General features: G+C 37.3%; 5 protein-coding genes across 5 annotated transcripts, besides 7 other annotated features; all 5 read left to right on the top strand.

Moving 5' to 3' along the window:
* Positions 1–21,296: part of a sequence feature (sequence corresponds to BAC RPCI93-43M14) that runs on past both edges of the window.
* Tb927.7.2050 (hypothetical protein, conserved) lies at positions 15–2,438 on the top strand (the record flags this gene model as incomplete). Its single annotated transcript, XM_840735.1, has 1 exon — positions 15–2,438. One exon carries the CDS (start codon positions 15–17, stop codon positions 2,436–2,438), a length of 2,424 nt encoding a protein of 807 aa, XP_845828.1.
* Positions 2,717–3,538, top strand: Tb927.7.2040 (hypothetical protein, conserved; the record flags this gene model as incomplete). Its single annotated transcript, XM_840734.1, has 1 exon — positions 2,717–3,538. The coding sequence occupies one exon, from the start codon at positions 2,717–2,719 to the stop codon at positions 3,536–3,538; it is 822 nt and encodes a 273-aa protein (XP_845827.1).
* On the top strand, positions 5,337–7,403 carry Tb927.7.2030 (retrotransposon hot spot (RHS) protein, putative; the record flags this gene model as incomplete). The annotated part of the gene is made up of 1 exon (XM_840733.1): positions 5,337–7,403. One exon carries the CDS (start codon positions 5,337–5,339, stop codon positions 7,401–7,403), a length of 2,067 nt encoding a protein of 688 aa, XP_845826.1.
* Positions 5,337–21,296: part of a sequence feature (RHS array, number of copies uncertain. May contain misassembly.) that runs on past the window's edge.
* Positions 7,711–7,731: a sequence feature (AT_rich).
* Positions 10,919–12,982, top strand: Tb927.7.2020 (retrotransposon hot spot (RHS) protein, putative; the record flags this gene model as incomplete). The annotated part of the gene is made up of 1 exon (XM_840732.1): positions 10,919–12,982. The coding sequence occupies one exon, from the start codon at positions 10,919–10,921 to the stop codon at positions 12,980–12,982; it is 2,064 nt and encodes a 687-aa protein (XP_845825.1).
* Positions 13,949–13,969: a microsatellite.
* Positions 16,064–16,181: a microsatellite.
* Positions 16,423–16,447: a microsatellite.
* On the top strand, positions 16,504–18,576 carry Tb927.7.2010 (retrotransposon hot spot (RHS) protein, putative; the record flags this gene model as incomplete). The annotated part of the gene is made up of 1 exon (XM_840731.1): positions 16,504–18,576. The coding sequence occupies one exon, from the start codon at positions 16,504–16,506 to the stop codon at positions 18,574–18,576; it is 2,073 nt and encodes a 690-aa protein (XP_845824.1).
* Positions 18,872–18,892: a sequence feature (AT_rich).

Raw genomic sequence — 21,296 nt, 5'->3', positions numbered from 1 at the left:
GGGGTGTGACTCGCATGAACTGTTCAACTGCAGGCGATCAGGACGGCAGCAGTTACGATGCGGTTGTACAGAGGATCAATGGTATCGCTGAGCAACTCAAGTCGCTAAGGTATGAGTGCGCCAACTGCTTAAACAAAATACGTCATGATAAGGCTGTGTTCTCGTGTAGAGATTGCTACTGTATTTTTCACCTCTATTGCATAAAGCGATGGGCAAAAGAGGATGCAAGTGGGGATGGCAATGCTTTTCGTTGCCCACACTGTCAAGTTGTGCAGCGGTCTGACCTGAAATATTACTGCTTCTGTGGCAAGGTGCGAGATCCAAAATATGATCCCCACATCACACCCCATAGCTGTGGAGATACGTGCGGAAAGGCTCGCCCCAACAACTGCCCGCATAGTTGTCCATTGCCTTGTCACCCGGGGCCCTGCGTGCCGTGTAGTGCCGTATCCGGCCCCGGTTCGTGTGGATGTGGCTCCACCTCGTACACATGGAGGTGTGGTCAACCGGACCCGTTGAAAACATGCGATAGAATTTGTGGGAAGATGTTATCCTGTGGAAAGCACTTATGTCCAGACAAGTGCCACCACGGGGCGTGTCGCGGTTGCTCAAAGCAGTCCACCACGTCATGCCACTGCGGGTCGGAGGTCAGGCCGATGCGGTGCGGCTCCACCGTTTTCTCTTGCGGAAAGGTATGTGGCAGGGAATTGAAATGTGGGGTCCACCACTGTGAAAGAATGTGCCACGAGGGCACATGTCCTCCTTGCAAGACTGACCCTAGTGTTGTAGCAACGTGTCCTTGTGGCTCAGTACCTCTGGTGGTTGTCAGGACGCGGTGCAGTGACCCCGTGCCAGTTTGCGGCAACGTGTGTGGGCGTTGGCTGGACTGCGGTGAACACAAATGTGATGCCAAATGCCACGAGGGAGGTTGTGAACCATGCCAGCAGCAGGTCGCAGCGACGTGTTCGTGTGGAAAGACGCAGGCCACTCTTCCTTGTCTGATGCGGCGTAGTTTTCGTTGTAACAAGGTGTGTAAGGCTGCTCTCTCCTGCGGGAAGCACCAATGTCGCGCGCGGTGTTGTCCCGCACGTAAAGGAAATAATGCTGATGCGCACTGTTGCCGGCAAGTGTGCAACAAAAAACTTTCTTGTGGCCACAATTGCATGGAGTTGTGCCACCGTGGTCCGTGCCCCTCATGCCCCAATGTAGTCTCCGAACGCCTACGATGCAGATGCGGTGCTGAGGAATTGATGCCCCCGCAGCCTTGCGGAACTAAGCCACCACAATGCAATAGACCATGTAGCGTTCCTTTGCCATGCGGCCACCCGACAGGTAGTCATATTTGTCACTTCGGTGACTGTCCGCCATGTATGTTTCCAGTTGAACGACTTTGCGCCGGTGGACACCGGATTGTGCGAAACGTTCCCTGCAGCGCCGAGTCTACAACGTGCACGTATAAGTGTGGTAAGCAATTATCTTGTGGTCACAAGTGTGTGCGGTTTTGTCACGGCGGACCGTGTGTTGATGAACAGCGACCCTGTGGACAACCATGTGGAAAAATTCAAGATGTCTGTGGTCATGCATGTGCGTCAAAATGTCATGGATCGGCAAACTGCCCGGTCTGCATCGTGGTTGAAGAGCTACACTGCGAATGCCGCCGTCGAGTTGTTCAGGTTTCGTGTGGGAAATTAATTCAGTTCAAGAAAGAACACCAGGGGCAGCGCTACTTGATTAAGTGCGATGCGGAGTGCCTGGCTGTGCAGCGTCTTGAAATTCTCTCGAAGCGTATAAAGCCGCATCCACCGATCAAGTACTCCGTCTTCCTTTGGGAAGCTGCATTGACCGATGTAGAACAAATACGGAAGTTTGAAAGGATACTTCATACCTTCGTGGTAGGCTGCGAAGGGGTCATGTGTTTGGGTGCAATGGCCGCCCCTAAGCGAGCCATCGTTCACAACATGTGCCACTACTATCACATAAATTCTGAGTCTGTCGATCCTGAGCCCCGCCGTGGATGCCTACTGACAAGGACGCCCAAAACTAAGCTTCCAGATCCGTTGCTAAGCGTAGCAATAGCGACACCTGAGCAGCACTCGCCGTTATTTTTCATGGAGCGCATTTGTCAGGAAGACAAATTGGTAGCAGCTCACGTTATCGTGGTGAATGGCGAGCATGCAAATACCGTCACAATTGCGCGAGTACTGCATGACTTCGCCGGTGAATTTGTCTGCGAGGAAGGGGGTCTAAATAATGGTGTGCCACGGTTGCGATTGTTCTTTGTCCAGAAGGCAAAGCGTGGGGAAGCGTATCGTCACCTGCAAGCGGTTAAACCACCCTTTGAGTTTTACATTCCGTCTGCAGATGACGGCAAGGAGTTCAGGAAACTCCAGAACCCTTGGAGCAAAATAACCTCTTGGAGGGAGAGGGAAACTCGTTAGTTTTCTTTCTTACCGATACAACGAAAAGTGCCTGAATGTTATGGACTGTTAAACTTTGGGCGGTCTCGGTGGGTACATGACAACTTTTTCTGTGTCGGCGAGGGGGAGGTTTGTCGTTGTCACGCTCGTCAGGTCTGCAGGGTTTCCCCATAGGAGAGGTGGATCCAGCTTCAGAATACCCATTTACATGCATCTGCCATGCTTCCCCTGACCTCTTTTTTTTTTTTACTCATTCACAACTACGGAAGGTCCACTAGTCCTTTAGTGGTGGCCACCATATGTGGCGCCAGATCCTTCAGCGTATGGGTATCGTTCCCCATCCCAAACTGGTAAGGCGCCTTAAACCTGACAAACCCGTCCATGGTTTATTTTGTTGCCCTGGGCGTTATGGAATAGAGGCGGGTGAAGTGCTTTGCAGCGTCCCGTGCTGTTTGTGTGTGGCGCCCAACATTTCCAACCACATCCACTACGGCCCCGCTCTCATGAGAGCTGTTTCATCTCATAGCACAACTGAGGGCATGGTTAGGGTAGAGTATTCGAGGGAAAGTGCGTTAACCACAGTTCTCTGTGCAATCCACATGTCGCATGGTCCTAGTGATTTAAGGGAGTATTTGGAGTGGATTGTTGTGGAGAGGCCGGATGATATTAGTATGAACCACGCCCTCGGAACCGAATTGTATGGACACCTGCGAACGATTGAAAGAATAAATGCAGAAATTATCACGCAGCTTTGTGTCGATGCCCGGAGCGTTGGGGTACCCATTAGTATTGAAACAATGAAGCGAGCCCATGCAATTTGCAGCAGTCGATGCGTGGACGTCCCCACACATGCTGATATATTTGGTGGGCCCGCACTGGTTCCCTTCGTCGATCTCATCAACCACTCTAGCGAAGATCCAAACATCACCGTGGCCGTAGAAAGTTTTCCGTTCCTTCACTGTGAACAAAACCAGATGCTGTTGGAGCACTTTTACGTTACTGTGCGTGCGGAAGGTGGCATCCACCCCGAAGAAGAGTTACACTATCAGTATCTCGAGCCAACGGACAGGCAATCAACCAACCCATTATATTGGGCTTCTCGCTTCCATATGTTCGATTAAACAGCCAAACCGTCGTCGATTACCTTGGTGGTGAGCACGAACCTAACGGTACATATTGGATTAGCGAAGGCGGAGTGTTAATTTACCCGCGCAGCTGCGTGCTCCACAGCACATTGTGGAAACTGTTGTTCCTACCAACCCTCCTAACGACAAGATCACCCCGCAACCGCACCACCTGAGGGCTAAATTACCAACGCGAACGGTGTCAGAGAAGCAAACAATCAAGAAAAAAAAACTTTAAACGTTGTATGTTTTTCACTCCTGGGAATGGTAACACACAAAATTCCTTTAATTTTAAGAAACTCTAACTGATGCTCACCCCACACACATAACCATTTCCACCTAATACCCATAATTTGCGAACTCCACTTTAACATTTTTCTCCAGCACCAACTAGAAATACAAAAAAAAAATTTTACCTACGTAGAGAAAATTTATTCTCAGAGTGATAAAACGCCGACGAAAACTATTACGAAAACAGGCCTTATCACACAGACACCAAAATCAACACATTCAAAGACAGAAAGCAGGTATTTGTGTCTTGATGCGAGTGGAAGAACAACTTTACTATTCCCTAAACTTTATTTCCATGATTAAGTTTTACGAGTGAGTGAGTACAATATAGGGAAAGATTAAGATAAAATATGCACATGATTTCTACTCACACAACGCTATGCTCACATAGATGTATCTTCAGTTTCCATCATTCTCCATTACATTTTATTTTTTATATTCCTTTGATTCCTTACACTTCTTATATTCCATGTAATATTTGCATTAAATATATTGAGTATATTGAGTATATTGAATATATTCCTTTATTCAGTGTTGTCAGTGTTATGTAACTATTGCATATATTTTCCACATGTGGTGAATCACTGCAGAAGATTTGAGATATTATATAATATTTTATTGTTCACAGAAAATTTATCCTTTGTTTCCTCATTCTCATAATTCAATTTTCCTTAAACTTTCAATTTTTTTGCGTGTACTGAAAGAATATGTGAACAATTGCAAATGCAACTAGGAAATAAATAAATAAATGATCTTAGTATCTTCACATATTCCTTAGTGTCACAGATGAGAGTTCCCAAACAAGGAGACAACGAGATAATGTTGAAAGTGTTTAATAATGAGATGAGATACCATCCCAATATTTAACAGTACAGAAGATATTTGTGTTGGGTTTTGTATGTTACGGTTTACACTCAAACATTGTCGTCTATGCTGTGAGATGGAGCCAAGATGTTATAATGAATAACAGTTTGTATGTGCATGTTTGCTGATGCTTTGAGTTAATGTTCTTTCGATGTTATAATTAAGAACCTTTGTGACATACGTTGTCCTCATTATTACGTGTGCAATGTATAATCTATTATTGTAAATTCTGTTTATCTCATTATTAATACTATTGTTTATTATTTCAAAAAGTATGACATATTATACTATATGCATACATATTATATTATATGAAATAGTAGTATTCTTCACTTAGGATTTCGTGTTTGTTATCTCTCATATCTAAAAATCTTATTACTCATGCTTTCATACAGAATATTTAATTGATTGAACATCACTATTCAATATATGCAAGGGGTTGTTAAGGGGTTTAACTGTAAGGAGGGGTTATAATTTGTTCTGTTAGTTTATGATATTCATGAACTGTATATATATGTTGCTTGATAGTGTGTACACATCATTCCCTTCATTTTACTATTTGATTTAACACACACACACACATATATGTTCAGAAAGTAACACAATATTACCTATTTAAAGTTATTATTTTGAGATAGGAATGATTCAAAACAACGGCAATATGGGAAATACTCAGAATGTGTTTAACGAACGGTTTAATCGTGCACAAGGTGAAGTGCAGGAACGAGGTGGACGACAGATGCAGAATCCATCGGTAACTGGAAAAAGGAAATCTCGTGAAGAGGAGTTATATGAGTCTCTGTATTATGCGAAGTGGAGTTATGTGATGTCAGGTTATAATCAAGAGCCACTCGGTATGAAGGTATTCTTTGGAAGACCACAACACATATGGACGGAAGAAGAAGTGGATATAACTCCTGAACATTGTGAAGTTGATGCGGAACTTGAGGAGAGACCCACTGGCCTGGAGATCTTTGTCCTTACATCAATGATGGGTTGGCCCTCAGATAGATTTCAAGGTGGTCTAATTAGTTTATATCAGAGAATTGGGATATTGGACAATAATGTCTACATCCGTCGTGAAATGATGCGTGTGTGGTATATAATACAACAAAAATTAAATGCATGGTGGGTGCAAAAGACAGAGAGACCACCAACACACATTGTCATTGGTATATCTGGTATTGGAAAATCATGTGGAGTTGGATCATTTTTACTTCATTCCCTACTTCACTTCCATGAAGGAATGCTTGATGTCGTTGTGTATTTCACGGATGCCAAAGCTTACCTTATATACAACAAGAAGGGGAATGAGGAAGGGAGGGTTGTATTGTACAAGAGAAAAGACGTCACTAATGTTATTGAAGAAATGCGTTTGAAAAAAAGAGGGCATATTATTTTTGATATTAATAGTCCTAAGGAAACTCTGCCTTATGAGATCCCAAGAAATGTTTGGGGTGTGACTGTCCTCGCACCCCCAGATGGAGTTCGCTACAAGTACTGGATGAAGAACCTGGAACAAACAAGGATAATTTTAAACTGCGATGACGTACGTGACATTAAGGCGTTTGTGGCTTGGAAGAAACTGTCCCTATTTCCCAACTATACGACTCTCGATGAAAATGCTCGTGCGAAGGTTAAGGAAGAGCTAGAGGATGAGTGGAGGTTGGTGGAGAGACGTGTTGACGTAGTGGGGCCGCTGCCTCGTTATGTTTTCGGTAATCGAGGTAACTGTCGTGAGTTGGAGGTAATAAGGTATCTAAGCCGTCTCAGTTGTAATAGACGAGATGGCTATGATATGATGATGGGAAAATATTTTGAATGGAAAGGTAATGATTTCACACAACCGTTAATAAAGATTGTACGGGAGAGGAGCAGATATGGCAACCTCGAATCATACCACTGTAGACCTCTATCAGTTGCCATTGGGAATATGATACTCTGTACGCTGTTTGCAACTGTTGCGAAAAGTATGTCATCCCTTGAATTCATGATGGGATACGGTAAGGTCGGAGCCTACTCGCTTAAAACAAGGGCTTTGGTTTCACTTCTCTTTCCTAGAGTCTTTTGTGTGGTCACAAAACATTTGAACTACCTCCGAAGACTCGGAGAGACGGAAGACAAGCGTAGCATCCTGAAAGATATGACCCCACAACAGTTTCAACTTGTTGAACAAAAGTTCTTACCAGAAGCTGGACAGAATGCAATTGGAAACTGTGAATACAAGGTGCTCTACAGGTCATTTGAAGAGAGTAAGCCCCTTGTTGGTGGCTTTTTCTTTGTGGAAGATTGCTCTAGAAGGGTTGCGGATATGAGGGATGGTTTTCCACAACTGGGAGTTGCCTCAAAGACTATTGTGCTTATTCAAATAACAGATAATTACAGGAAAGAAGCAAGTGTTTCAGAGTTACAGGAATTTATGACAAACATTGCAAGGTATTTTTCCGATTGGGATACCTTTTCTCGTAACATGGCATGGGAGATGATATATGTTAATGCTATTTATGGTGGTGTGATTAAGACGCGGCAACGATGTGTGAACAACAACACCGCTGATGCTGAGCAACAAACTGAGGAAACACAAGTATTTTGGGATGGTATTGACCAGTATCAAATAACATTTGATAAAAAGATACAGAAAGAGCTTATAATAGCGTATCATGAAGAGAGAAAATATCGAGATGCACCAGCATTCACACGGAAATGAGGTCATGAGTAGCATCATATTGTGAAGACCATTTCGTCACTTTTACATATAACATGTTAGAGGTTGGAAAAAACATATTGTATTCCTTCTGTTTCTTCATTGTAATTCTTTTAATTTTCCTTTTGTGTTTCAGGAGGGTTGTGAAGTTAACTTTATCTGACAATGAAGTATAACTCACATGCACCTTTATAGTTTTTGGCTATTGTACCTTTCCTTCAAATAAATGAGTAAATATATTAAGCATAAAATTTCTTTTACGTCTTTGTTTTGTTGAAATACACTTGTACAAGATGCAAGAAGAGATTTCATTTATTTATTATTTTTTTTTCTGTCAATGGGCAAAGCTACTCAAACGCGTCAGCACACAGTGATGAATACAGAATATGGGATGCAGTGCTTGCCGTATTTACTTCATTTGTTTTTTTTCATTTATTTCAGTAACAATCACTAATCTACAAATGCTATAGTGAAGTGATTGTTGTTTCCACACATGTGGTTAAGCTTTAAGTTGTCTAATAAAATTCAAAACTATTATTGTATTCTAATGAAACTTCCTTGACGTACATAACCCCTCTTATAGTTTACATCACTCCCCCATGCATTTATATTTAGTATTTAATGTTTTAGTTTCTGTTCAACGTATGATTTGTATTGCAGAGTTCATCACATGGAAGGCATCATTATGACTAACTATCGCACATTAGTTGTTGTATATTCTGTGGAAGTATTCATGGCACAGCGCTGCAGTACTTTAGAGTATTGTATGAAACAGTATTTATGCCTTTCAGAGGATTATTACTATTTGCATTTCAGTGACATCTACTGTTCACTTCATTAGATAATAATACTTCAAATAATTATGCAGATATTCAAAAGCTGTACCTTTTGTAAATATGGATTTACACATATGTAATGTTGAAGAACTGATATGTGGTGTGTCTCAAAACCATTCTCTCTCTCTCTCTCTATATATATATATATATCAATAAAGTGTTTGTATCTTTGAGTAGTGGAATAATTTCATTAACATATGTAATTCAACTCAGATATAAATGAAATAAACAAAATCAAGTAAGCTTTATTGCTTATAGTGAAGTATTAATTTAATAATTTGATATTTTGTATTTTTACTATATGCTACATGTAAAGCAAGTGAATAACTCCTGTGTGATGAATAGGTGGAAGAGATGACGAGTCCAGTAGTTTATGCAATACAAAAGCACAAGGAGAAACATGAGACTATTTTCATTTTATCATACTGACACATGCATGAAACTACAAAAATAGGTTACATGCAGCGTGTCTATATGTTAGAAGCGTGCGACGTGTAACCGAGAGACTCATTCCAGTTTTTATGTCGATAATTGCTTATGCTTTTATCTTTCTTTTTATTTATTTTGGAAAGGAGATGGATTGCACATAAGATATTTACATAACTATCAAAATATGAAATGGACGAAAGAAGCAAATATCAGTGTCCCTCACAGAGTGTGAAATATTGCAGTAGCGATAAGCAGGATTTCATTCAAATATTAAAGAGACTTATAGCCACAAAGTGGAGTGCTGTGTATATATTTGTAACCCAACACAACTGTGGTGACGAGAAGAAATCAAAGAAACACTGTATGAGTATAGTTATATCCGTTGCTGTTTAGATGTATCTCACCCATCAATAGCATTTGCATCTGCAGAAATAAATAGGGACAAATGATATTGTTTGAGACATTCTTGTTCAATAGGTTAGAAGGTAGGAATATTGTTTTGTCCCTTCACTCCTCATGCGGGGGAACCTGTCTCAACACTGCTGACTAACTTAATCCATAAAAGAAATCAGTTGCAAAGCAGTGTCTACTGAAGGATTGCCGATACACTGAGGACAAATAAAAGATACAACCACTGTTACGTATTTCCCCCTTATATGAAGTGTAGTATCTTATATAATGGAAGTTCCATGTAGTTTCCTTAAGGTAATTCTTTTCTTCTATCATTACTCTTGTGTTAATATTTGTTCAATTATTTATTTGTATCTTCCAAAAGGAACATTACGACATCAGTTTAAAGAAAGGAAGTAAATAATATATGATTGTTGTATGGTATATGAAAAAGAAAAAGAATATGTATAGTGACAATATGCGATATATTTAGGGATGTAGGAAATGATGAGTGATATAGTAATAGAGTACTTCTTTTTCATTATTGGATACTACAATTTAATAAAGACACATGATTTCCAATGACAGAAAGCATGTATTTGTGTCTTGACGCGAGTGGAAGAACAACTTTACTATTCCCTAAACTTTATTTCCATGATTAAGTTTTACGAGTGAGTGAGTACAATATAGGGAAAGATTAAGATAAAATATGCACATGATTTCTACTCACACAACGCTATGCTCACATAGATGTATCTTAAGTTTCCATCATTCTCCATTACATTTTATTTTTTATATTCCTTTGATTCCTTACACTTCTTATATTCCATGTAATATTTGCATTAAATATATTGACTATATTGAGTATATTGAATATATTCCTTTATTCAGTGTTGTCAGTGTTATGTAACTATTGCATATATTTTCCACATGTGGTGAATCACTGCAGAAGATTTAAGATATTATATAATATTTTATTGTTCACAGAAAATTTATCCTTTGTTTCCTTATTCTCATAATTCAATTTTCCTTAAACTTTCAATTTTTTTGCGTGTACTGAAAGAATACGTGAACAATTGCAAATGCAACTAGGAAATAAAAAAATAAATGATCTTAATATCTTCACATATTCCTTAGTGTCAAAGATGAGAGTTCCCAAACAAGGAGACAACAAGATAATGTTGAAAGTGTTTAATAATGAGATGAGATACCATCCCAATATTTGACAGTACAGAAGATATTTGTGTTGGGTTTTGTATGTTACGGTTTACACTCAAACATTGTCGTCTATGCTGTGAAATGGAGCCAAGATGTTATAATGAATAACAGTTTGTATCTGCATGTTTGCTGATGCTTTGAGTTAATGTTCTTTCGATGTTATAATTAAGAACCTTTGTGACATACGTTGTCCTCATTATTACGTGTGCAATGTATAATCTATTATTGTAAATTCTGTTTATCTCATTATTAATACTATTGTTTATTATTTCAAAAAGTATGACATATTATACTATATGCATACATATTATATTATATGAAATAGTAGTATTCTTCACTTAGGATTTCGTGTTTGTTATCTCTCATATCTAAAAATCTTATTACTCATGCTTTCATACAGAATATTTAATTGATTGAACATCACTATTCAATATATGCAAGGGGTTGTTAAGGGGTTTAACTGTAAGGAGGGGTTATAATTTGTTCTGTTAGTTTATGATATTCATGAACTGTATATATGTGTTGCTTGATAGTGTGTACACATCATTCCCTTCATTTTACTATTTGATTTAACACACACAAACACATATATGTTCAGAAAGTAACACAATATTACCTATTTAAAGTTATTATTTTGAGATAGGAATGATTCAAAACAACGGCAATATGAGAAATACTCAGAATGTGTTTAACGAACGGTTTAATCGTGCACAAGGTGAAGTGCAGGAACGAGGTGGACGACAGATGCAGAATCCATCGGTAACTGGAAAAAGGAAATCTCGTGAAGAGGAGTTATATGAGTCTCTGTATTATGCGAAGTGGAGTTATGTGATGTCAGGTTATAATCAAGAGCCACTCGGTATGAAGGTATTCTTTGGAAGACCACAACACATATGGACGGAAGAAGAAGTGGATATAACTCCTGAACATTGTGAAGTTGATGCGGAACTTGAGGAGAGACCCACTGGCCTGGAGATCTTTGTCCTTACATCAAAGATGGGTTGGCCATCAGCTACGTTTCAATTAGGTATCAATGATGAAAGTGGTATAATGGACAATAATGTCTACATCCGTCGTGAAATGATGCGTGTGTGGTATATAATACAACAAAAATTAAAAGAATGGTGGGTGCAAAAGACAGAGAGCACACCACCAACACACATTATCATTGGTATTCCAGGGACTGGAAAATCATGTGGAGTTGGATCATTTTTACTTCATTCCCTACTTCACTTCCATGAAGGAATGCTTGATGTCGTTGTGTATTTCACGGATGCCAAAGCTTACCTTATATACAACAAGAAGGGGAATGAGGAAGGGAGGGTTGTATTGTACAAGAGAAAAGACGTCACTAATGTTATTAAAGAAATGCGTTTGAAAAAAAGAGGGCATATTATTTTTGATACTGATGGACCTGATGAGACTCCGCCTTATGAGACCCAATATCTTGGGTGGGGAATAACTACACTCAACACTCCGGATACACACTATTATGAACATTGGGAGAAGGACTATTTAAGTTGGAATGTGATTTTAAACTGCGATGACGTACGTGACATTAAGGCGTTTGTGGCCTGGAAGAAACTGTCCCTATTTCCCAACTATACGACTCTCGATGAAAATGCTCGTGCGAAGGTTAAGGAAGAGCTAGAGGATGAGTGGAGGTTGGTGGAGAGACGTGTTGACGTTGTGGGGCCGCTGCCTCGTTATGTTTTCAGCAAGCAAAGTTACACCAACCGGCTGCAGGATATCAGTGATTACCTAAGAAGCCTAGAAAATGAGAAGAAAGAAGAGTATGAAACGATTCTGGAAAAATATTTTACGTGGAAAAGTGAAAAAGTGGTTCACAGTTTAGTGAAGATTGTACGGGAGGGGGGCAGATATGACGACCTCGAATCATACCACTGTAGACCTCTATCAGTTCCCATTGGGAATATGATACTCTGTACGCTGTTTTCAACTGTTGCAACACTGATGGTTGAGAAACATAGTGAAAGCGTATACGGTAAGGTCGGAGCCTACTCGCTTGAAACAAGGGCTTTGGTTTCACTTCTCTTTCCTAGAGTCTTTTGTGTGGTCACAAAACATTTGAACTACCTCCGAAGACTCGGAGAGACGGAAGACAAGCGTAGCATCCTGAAAGATATGACCCCACAACAGTTTCAAATTTTTGAACAAAAGTTCTTACCAAAAACTGGACAGAATGCAATTGGAAACTGTAAATACAAGGTGCTCTACAGGTCATTGGAGGAGAGTAAGCTTTTTGTGGATGGCTTTTTCTTTGTGGAAGATTGCTCTAGAAGGGTTGCGGATATGAGGGATGGTTTTCCACAACTGGGAGTTGCCTCAAAGACTATTGTGCTTATTCAAATAACAGATAATTACAGGAAAGAAGCAAGTGTTTCAGAGTTACAGGAATTTATGACAAACATTGCAAGGTATTTTTCCGATTGGGATACCTTTTCTCGTAACATGGCATGGGAGATGATATATGTTAATGCTATTTATGGTGGTGTGATTAAGACGCGGCAACGATGTGTGAACAACAACACCGCTGATGCTGAGCAACAAACTGAGGAAACACAAGTATTTTGGGATGGTATTGACCAGTATCAAATAACATTTGATAACAAGATACAGAAAGAGCTTATAATAGCGTATCATGAAGAGAGAAAATATCGAGATGCACCAGCATTCACACGGAAATGAGGTCATGAGTAGCATCCTATTGTGAAGACCATTTCGTCACTTTTACATATAACATGTTAGAGGTTGGAAAAAACATATTGTATTTCTTCTGTTTCTTCATTGTAATTCTTTTAATTTTCCTTTTGTGTTTCAGGAGGGTTGTGAAGTTAACTTTATCTGACAATGAAGTATAACTCACATGCACCTTTATAGTTTTTTGGCTATTGTACCTTTCCTTCAAATAAATGAGTAAATATATTAAGCATAAAATTTCTTTTACGTCTTTGTTTTGTTGAAATACACTTGTGCAAGATGCAAGAAGAGATTTCATTTATTTATTATTTTTTTTCTGTCAATGGGCAAAGCTACTCAAACGCGTCAGCACACAGTGATGAATACAGAATATGGGATGCAGTGCTTGCTGTATTTACTTCATTTGTTTTTTTTCATTTATTTCAGTAACAATCACTAATCTACAAATGCTATAGTGAAGTGATTGTTGTTTCCACACATGTGGTTAAGCTTTAAGTTGTTTAATAAAATTCAAAACTATTATTGTATTCTAATGAAACTTCCTTGACGTACATAACCCCTCTTATAGTTTACATCACTCCCCCATGCATTTATATTTAGTATTTAATGTTTTAGTTTCTGTTCAACGTATGATTTGTATTGCAGAGTTCATCACATGGAAGGCATCATTATGACTAACTATCGCACATTAGTTGTTGTATCTTCTGTGGAAGTATTCATGGCATAGCGCTGCATTACTTTAGAGTATTGTATGAAACAGTATTTATGCCTTTCAGAGGATTATTACTATTTGCATTTTAGTGACATCTACTGTTCACTTCATTAGATAATAATACTTCAAATAATTATGCAGATATTCAAAAGCTGTACCTTTTGTAAATATGGATTTACACATATGTAATGTTGAAGAACTGATATGTGGTGTGTCTCAAAACCATTCTCTCTCTCTCTCTCTATATATATATATATATATATCAATAAAGTGTTTGTATCTTTGAGTAGTGGAATAATTTCATTAACATATGTAATTCAACTCAGATATAAATGAAATAAACAAAATCAAGTAAGCTTTATTGCTTATAGTGAAGTATTAATTTAATAATTTGATATTTTGTATTTTTACTATATGCTATATGTAAAGCAAGTGAATAACTCCTGTGTGATGAATAGGTGGAAGAGATGACGAGTCCAGTAGTTTATGCAATACAAAAGCACAAGGAGAAACATGAGACTATTTTCATTTTATCATACTGACACATGCATGAAACAACAAAAATAGGTTACATGCAGCGTGTCTATATGTTAGAAGCGTGCGACGTGTAACCGAGAGACTCATTCCAGTTTTTATGTCGATAATTGCTTATGCTTTTATCTTTCTTTTTATTTATTTTGGAAAGGAGATGGATTGCACATAAGATATTTACATAACTATCAAAATATGAAATGGACGAAAGAAGCAAATATCAGTGTCCCTCACAGAGTGTGAAATATTGTAGTAGCGATAAGCAGGATTTCATTCAAATATTAAAGAGACTTATAGCCACAAAGTGGAGTGCTGTGTATATATTTGTAACCCAACACAACTGTGGTGACGAGAAGAAATCAAAGAAACACTGTATGAATATAGTTATATCCGTTGCTGTTTAGATGTATCTCACCCATCAATAGCATTTGCATCTGCAGAAATAAATAGGGACAAATGATATTGTTTGAGACATTCTTGTTCAATAGGTTAGAAGGTAGGAATATTGTTTTGTCCCTTCACTCCTCATGCGGGGGAACCTGTCTCAACACTGCTGACTAACTTAATCCATAAAAGAAATCAGTTGCAAAGCAGTGTCTACTGAAGGATTGCCGATACACTGAGGACAAATAAAAGATACAACCACTGTTACGTATTTCCCCCTTATATGAAGTGCAGTATCTTATATAATGGAAGTTCCATGTAGTTTCCTTAAGGTAATTCTTTTCTTCTATTATTACTCTTGTGTTAATATTTGTACAATTATTTATTTGTATCTTCCAAAAGGAACATTACGACATCAGTTTAAAGAAAGGAAGTAAATAATATATGATTGTTGTATGGTATATGAAAAAGAAAAAGAATATGTATAGTGGCAATATGCGATATATTTAGGGATGTAGGAAATGATGAGTGATATAGTAATAGAGTACTTCATTATTGGATACTACAATTTAGTAAAGACACGTGATTTCCAATGACAGAAAGCAGGTATTTGTGTCTTGATGCGAGTGGAAGAACAACTTTACTATTCCCTAAACTTTATTTCCATGATTAAATTTTACGAGTGAGTGAGTACAATATAGGGAAAAATTAAGATAAAATATGCACATGATTTCTACTCACACAACGCTATGCTCACATAGATGTATCTTAAGTTTCCATCATTCTCCATTACATTTTATTTTTTATATTCCTTTGATTCCTTACACTTCTTATATTCCATGTAATATTTGCATTAAATATATTGAGTATATTGAGTATATTGAATATATTCCTTTATTCAGTGTTGTCAGTGTTATGTAACTATTGCATATATTTTCCACATGTGGTGAATCACTGCAGAAGATTTGAGATATTATATAATATTTTATTGTTCACAGAAAATTTATCCTTTGTTTCCTTATTCTCATAATTCAATTTTCCTTAAACTTTCAATTTTTTTGCGTGTACTGAAAGAATACGTGAACAATTGCAAATGCAACTAGGAAATAAATAAATAAATGATCTTAATATCTTCACATATTCCTTAGTGTCACAGATGAGAGTTCCCAAACAAGGAGACAACAAGATAATGTTGAAAGTGTTTAATAATGAGATGAGATACCATCCCAATATTTAACAGTACAGAAGATATTTGTGTTGGGTTTTGTATGTTACGGTTTACACTCAAACATTGTCGTCTATGCTGTGAGATGGAGCCAAGATGTTATAATGAATAACAGTTTGTATGTGCATATATGCTGATGCTTTGAGTTAATGTTCTTTCGATGTTATAATTAAGAACCTTTGTGACATACGTTGTCCTCATTATTACGTGTGCAATGTATAATCTATTATTGTAAATTCTGTTTATCTCATTATTAATACTATTGTTTATTATTTTAAAAAGTATGACATATTATACTATATGCATACATATTATATTATATGAAATAGTAGTATTCTTCACTTAGGATTTCGTGTTTGTTATCTCTCATATCTAAAAATCTTATTACTCATGCTTTCATACAGAATATTTAATTGATTGAACATCACTATTCAATATATGCAAGGGGTTGTTAAGGGGTTTAACTGTAAGGAGAGGTTATAATTTGTTCTGTTAGTTTATTATATTCATGAACTGTATATATGTGTTGCTTGATAGTGTGTACACATCATTCCCTTCATTTTACTATTTGATTTAACACACACACAAACACACACACACATATGTTCAGAAAGTAACACAATATTACCTATTTAAAGTTATTATTTTGAGATAGGAATGATTCAAAACAACGGCAATATGAGAAATACTCAGAATGTGTTTAACGAACGGTTTAATCGTGCACAAGGTGAAGTGCAGGAACGAGGTGGACGACAGATGCAGAATCCATCGGTAACTGGAAAAAGGAAATCTCGTGAAGAGGAGTTATATGAGTCTCTGTATTATGCGAAGTGGAGTTATGTGATGTCAGGTTATAATCAAGAGCCACTCGGTATGAAGGTATTCTTTGGAAGACCACAACACATATGGACGGAAGAAGAAGTTGATATAACTCCTGAACATTGTGAAGTTGATGCGGAACTTGAGGAGAGACCCACTGGCCTGGAGATCTTTGTCCTTACATCAAAGATGGGTTGGCCATCAGCTACGTTTCAATTAGGTATCAATGATGAAAGTGGTATAATGGACAATAATGTCTACATCCGTCGTGAAATGATGCGTGTGTGGTATATAATACAACAAAAATTAAATGCATGGTGGGTGCAAAAGACAGAGAGACCACCAACACACATTGTCATTGGTATTCCAGGGACTGGAAAATCATGTGGAGTTGGATCATTTTTACTTCATTCCCTACTTCACTTCCATGAAGGAATGCTTGATGTCGTTGTGTATTTCACGGATGCCAAAGCTTACCTTATATACAACAAGAAGGGGAATGAGGAAGGGAGGGTTGTATTGTACAAGAGAAAAGACGTCACTAATGTTATTGAAGAAATGCGTTTTAAAAAAAGAGGGCATATTATTTTTGATACTGATGGACCTGATGAGACTCCGCCTTATGAGACCCAATATCTTGGGTGGGGAATAACTACACTCAACACTCCGGATACACACTATTATGAACATTGGGAGAAGGACTATTTAAGTTGGAATGTGATTTTAAACTGCGATGACGTACGTGACATTAAGGCGTTTGTGGCCTGGAAGAAACTGTCCCTATTTCCCAACTATACGACTCTCGATGAAAATGCTCGTGCGAAGGTTAAGGAAGAGCTAGAGGATGAGTGGAGGTTAGTGGAGAGACGTGTTGACGTTGTGGGGCCGCTGCCTCGTTATGTTTTCAGCAAGCAAAGTTACACCAACCGGCTGCAGGATATCAGTGATTACCTAAGAAGCCTAGAAAATGAGAAGAAAGAAGAGTATGAAACGATTCTGGAAAAATATTTTACGTGGAAAAGTGAAAAAGTGGTTCACAGTTTAGTGAAGATTGTACGGGAGGGGAGCGGATATGGCAACCTCGAATCATACCACTGTAGACCTCTATCAGTTGCCATTGGGAATATGATACTCTGTACGCTGTTTTCAACTGTTGCAACACTGATGGTTGAGAAACATAGTGAAAGCGTATACGGTAAGGTCGGAGCCTACTCGCTTGAAACAAGGGCTTTGGTTTCACTTCTCTTTCCTAGAGTCTTTTGTGTGGTCACAAAACATTTGAACTACCTCCGAAGACTCGGAGAGACGGAAGACAAGCGTAGCATCCTGAAAGATATGACCCCACAACAGTTTCAAATTTTTGAACAAAAGTTCTTACCAAAAACTGGACAGAATGCAATTGGAAACTGTAAATACAAGGTGCTCTACAGGTCATTTGAAGAGAGTAAGCTTTTTGTGGATGGCTTTTTCTTTGTGGAAGATTGCTCTAGAAGGGTTGCGGATATGCGGGATGGTTTTCGACAACTGGGAGTTGCCTCAAAGACTATTGTGCTTATTCAAATAACAGATAATTACAGGAAAGAAGCAAGTGTTTCAGAGTTACAGGAATTTATGACAAACATTGCAAGGTATTTTTCCGATTGGGATACCTTTTCTCGTAACATGGCATGGGAGATGATATATGTTAATGCTATTTATGGTGGTGTGATTAAGACGCGGCAACGATGTGTGAACAACAACACCGCTGATGCTGAGCAACAAACTGAGGAAACACAAGTATTTTGGGATGGTATTGACCAGTATCAAATAACATTTGATAACAAGATACAGAAAGAGCTTATAATAGCGTATCATGAAGAGAGAAAATATCGAGATGCACCAGCATTCACACGGAAACGAGGTCATGAGTAGCATCCTATTGTGAAGACCATTTCGTCACTTTTACATATAACATGTTAGAGGTTGGAAAAAACATATTGTATTCCTTCTGTTTCTTCATTGTAATTCTTTTAATTTTCCTTTTGTGTTTCAGGAGGGTTGTGAAGTTAACTTTATCTGACAATGAAGTATAACTCACATGCACCTTTATAGTTTTTGGCTATTGTACCTTTCCTTCAAATAAATGAGTAAATATATTAAGCATAAAATTTCTTTTACGTCTTTGTTTTGTTGAAATACACTTGTACAAGATGCAAGAAGAGATTTCATTTATTTATTATTTTTTTTTCTGTCAATGGGCAAAGCTACTCAAACGCGTCAGCACACAGTGATGAATACAGAATATGGGATGCAGTGCTTGCTGTATTTACTTCATTTGTTTTTTTCATTTATTTCAGTAACAATCACTAATCTACAAATGCTATAGTGAAGTGATTGTTGTTTCCACACATGTGGTTAAGCTTTAAGTTGTTTAATAAAATTCAAAACTATTATTGTATTCTAATGAAACTTCCTTGACGTACATAACCCCTCTTATAGTTTACATCACTCCCCCATGCATTTATATTTAGTATTTAATGTTTTAGTTTCTGTTCAACGTATGATTTGTATTGCAGAGTTCATCACATGGAAGGCATCATTATGACTAACTATCGCACATTAGTTGTTGTATATTCTGTGGAAGTATTCATGGCACAGCGCTGCAGTACTTTAGAGTATTGTATGAAACAGTATTTATGCCTTTCAGAGGATTATTACTATTTGCATTTCAGTGACATCTACTGTTCATTTCATTAGATAATAATACTTCAAATAATTATGCAGATATTCAAAAGCTGTACCTTTTGTAAATATGGATTTACACATATGTAATGTTGAAGAACTGATATGTGGTGTGTCTCAAAACCATTCTCTCTCTCTCTCTCTATATATATATATATATATCAATAAAGTGTTTGTATCTTTGAGTAGTGGAATAATTTCAATTAAAATATGTAATTCAACTCAGATATAAATGAAATAAACAAAATCAAGTAAGCTTTATTGCTTATAGTGAAGTATTAATTTAATAATTTGATATTTTGTATTTTTACTATATGATACATGTAAAGCAAGTGAATAACTCCTGTGTGATGAATAGGTGGAAGAGATGACGAGTCCAGTAGTTTATGCAATACAAAAGCAAAAGGAGAAACATGAGACTATTTTCATTTTATCATACTGACACATGCATGAAACAACAAAAATAGGTTACATGCAGCGTGTCTATATGTTAGAAGCGTGCGACGTGTAACCGAGAGACTCATTCCAGTTTTTATGTCGATAATTGCTTATGCTTTTATCTTTCTTTTTATTTATTTTGGAAAGAAGATGGATTGCACATAAGATATTTACATAACTATCAAAATATGAAATGGACGAAAGAAGCAAATATCAGTGTCCCTCACAGAGTGTGAAATATTGTAGTAGCGATAAGCAGGATTTCATTCAAATATTAAAGAGACTTATAGCCACAAAGTGGAGTGCTGTGTATATATTTGTAACCCAACACAACTGTGGTGACGAGAAGAAATCAAAGAAACACTGTATGAATATAGTTATATCCGTTGCTGTTTAGATGTATCTCACCCATCAATAGCATTTGCATCTGCAGAAATAAATAGGGACAAATGATATTGTTTGAGACATTCTTGTTCAATAGGTTAGAAGGTAGGAATATTGTTTTGTCCCTTCACTCCTCATGCGGGGGAACCTGTCTCAACACTGCTGACTAACTTAATCCATAAAAGAAATCAGTTGCAAAGCAGTGTCTACTGAAGGATTGCCGATACACTGAGGACAAATAAAAGATACAACCACTGTTACGTATTTCCCCCTTATATGAAGTGTAGTATCTTATATAATGGAAGTTCCATGTAGTTTCCTTAAGGTAATTCTTTTCTTCTATTATTACTCTTGTGTTAATATTTGTACAATTATTTATTTGTATCTTCCAAAAGGAACATTACGACATCAGTTTAAAGAAAGGAAGTAAATAATATATGATTGTTGTATGGTATATGAAAAAGAAAAAGAATATGTATAGTGACAATATGCGATATATTTAGGGATGTAGGAAATGATGAGTGATATAGTAATAGAGTACTTCTTTTTCATTATTGGATACTACAATTTAGTAAAGACACATGATTTCCAATGACAGAAAGCATGTATTTGTGTCTTGATGCGAGTGGGAGAACAACTTTACTATTCCCTAAACTTTATTTCCATGATTAAATTTTACGAGTGAGTGAGTACAATATAGGGAAAGATTAAGATAAAATATGCACATGATTTCTACTCACACAACGCTATGCTCACATAGATGTATCTTAAGTTTCCATCATTCTCCATTACATTTTATTTTTTATATTTCTTTGATTCCTTACACTTCTTATATTCCATGTAATATTTGCATTAAATATATTGACTATATTGAGTATATTGAATATATTCCTTTATTCAGTGTTGTCAGTGTTATGTAACTATTGCATATATTTTCCACATGTGGTGAATCACTGCAGAAGATTTGAGATATTATATAATATTTTATTGTTCACAGAAAATTTATCCTTTGTTTCCTTATTCTCATAATTCAATTTTCCTTAAACTTTCAATTTTTTTGCGTGTACTGAAAGAATATGTGAACAATT

Source organism: Trypanosoma brucei, chromosome 7, assembly GCF_000002445.2.
Source record: "Trypanosoma brucei brucei TREU927 chromosome 7, complete sequence".
NCBI lineage: Eukaryota > Euglenozoa > Kinetoplastea > Trypanosomatida > Trypanosomatidae > Trypanosoma > Trypanosoma brucei.
The sequence above is the reverse complement of the archived record's forward strand: the minus strand, read 5'-3'. Positions and strand labels throughout refer to the sequence as shown.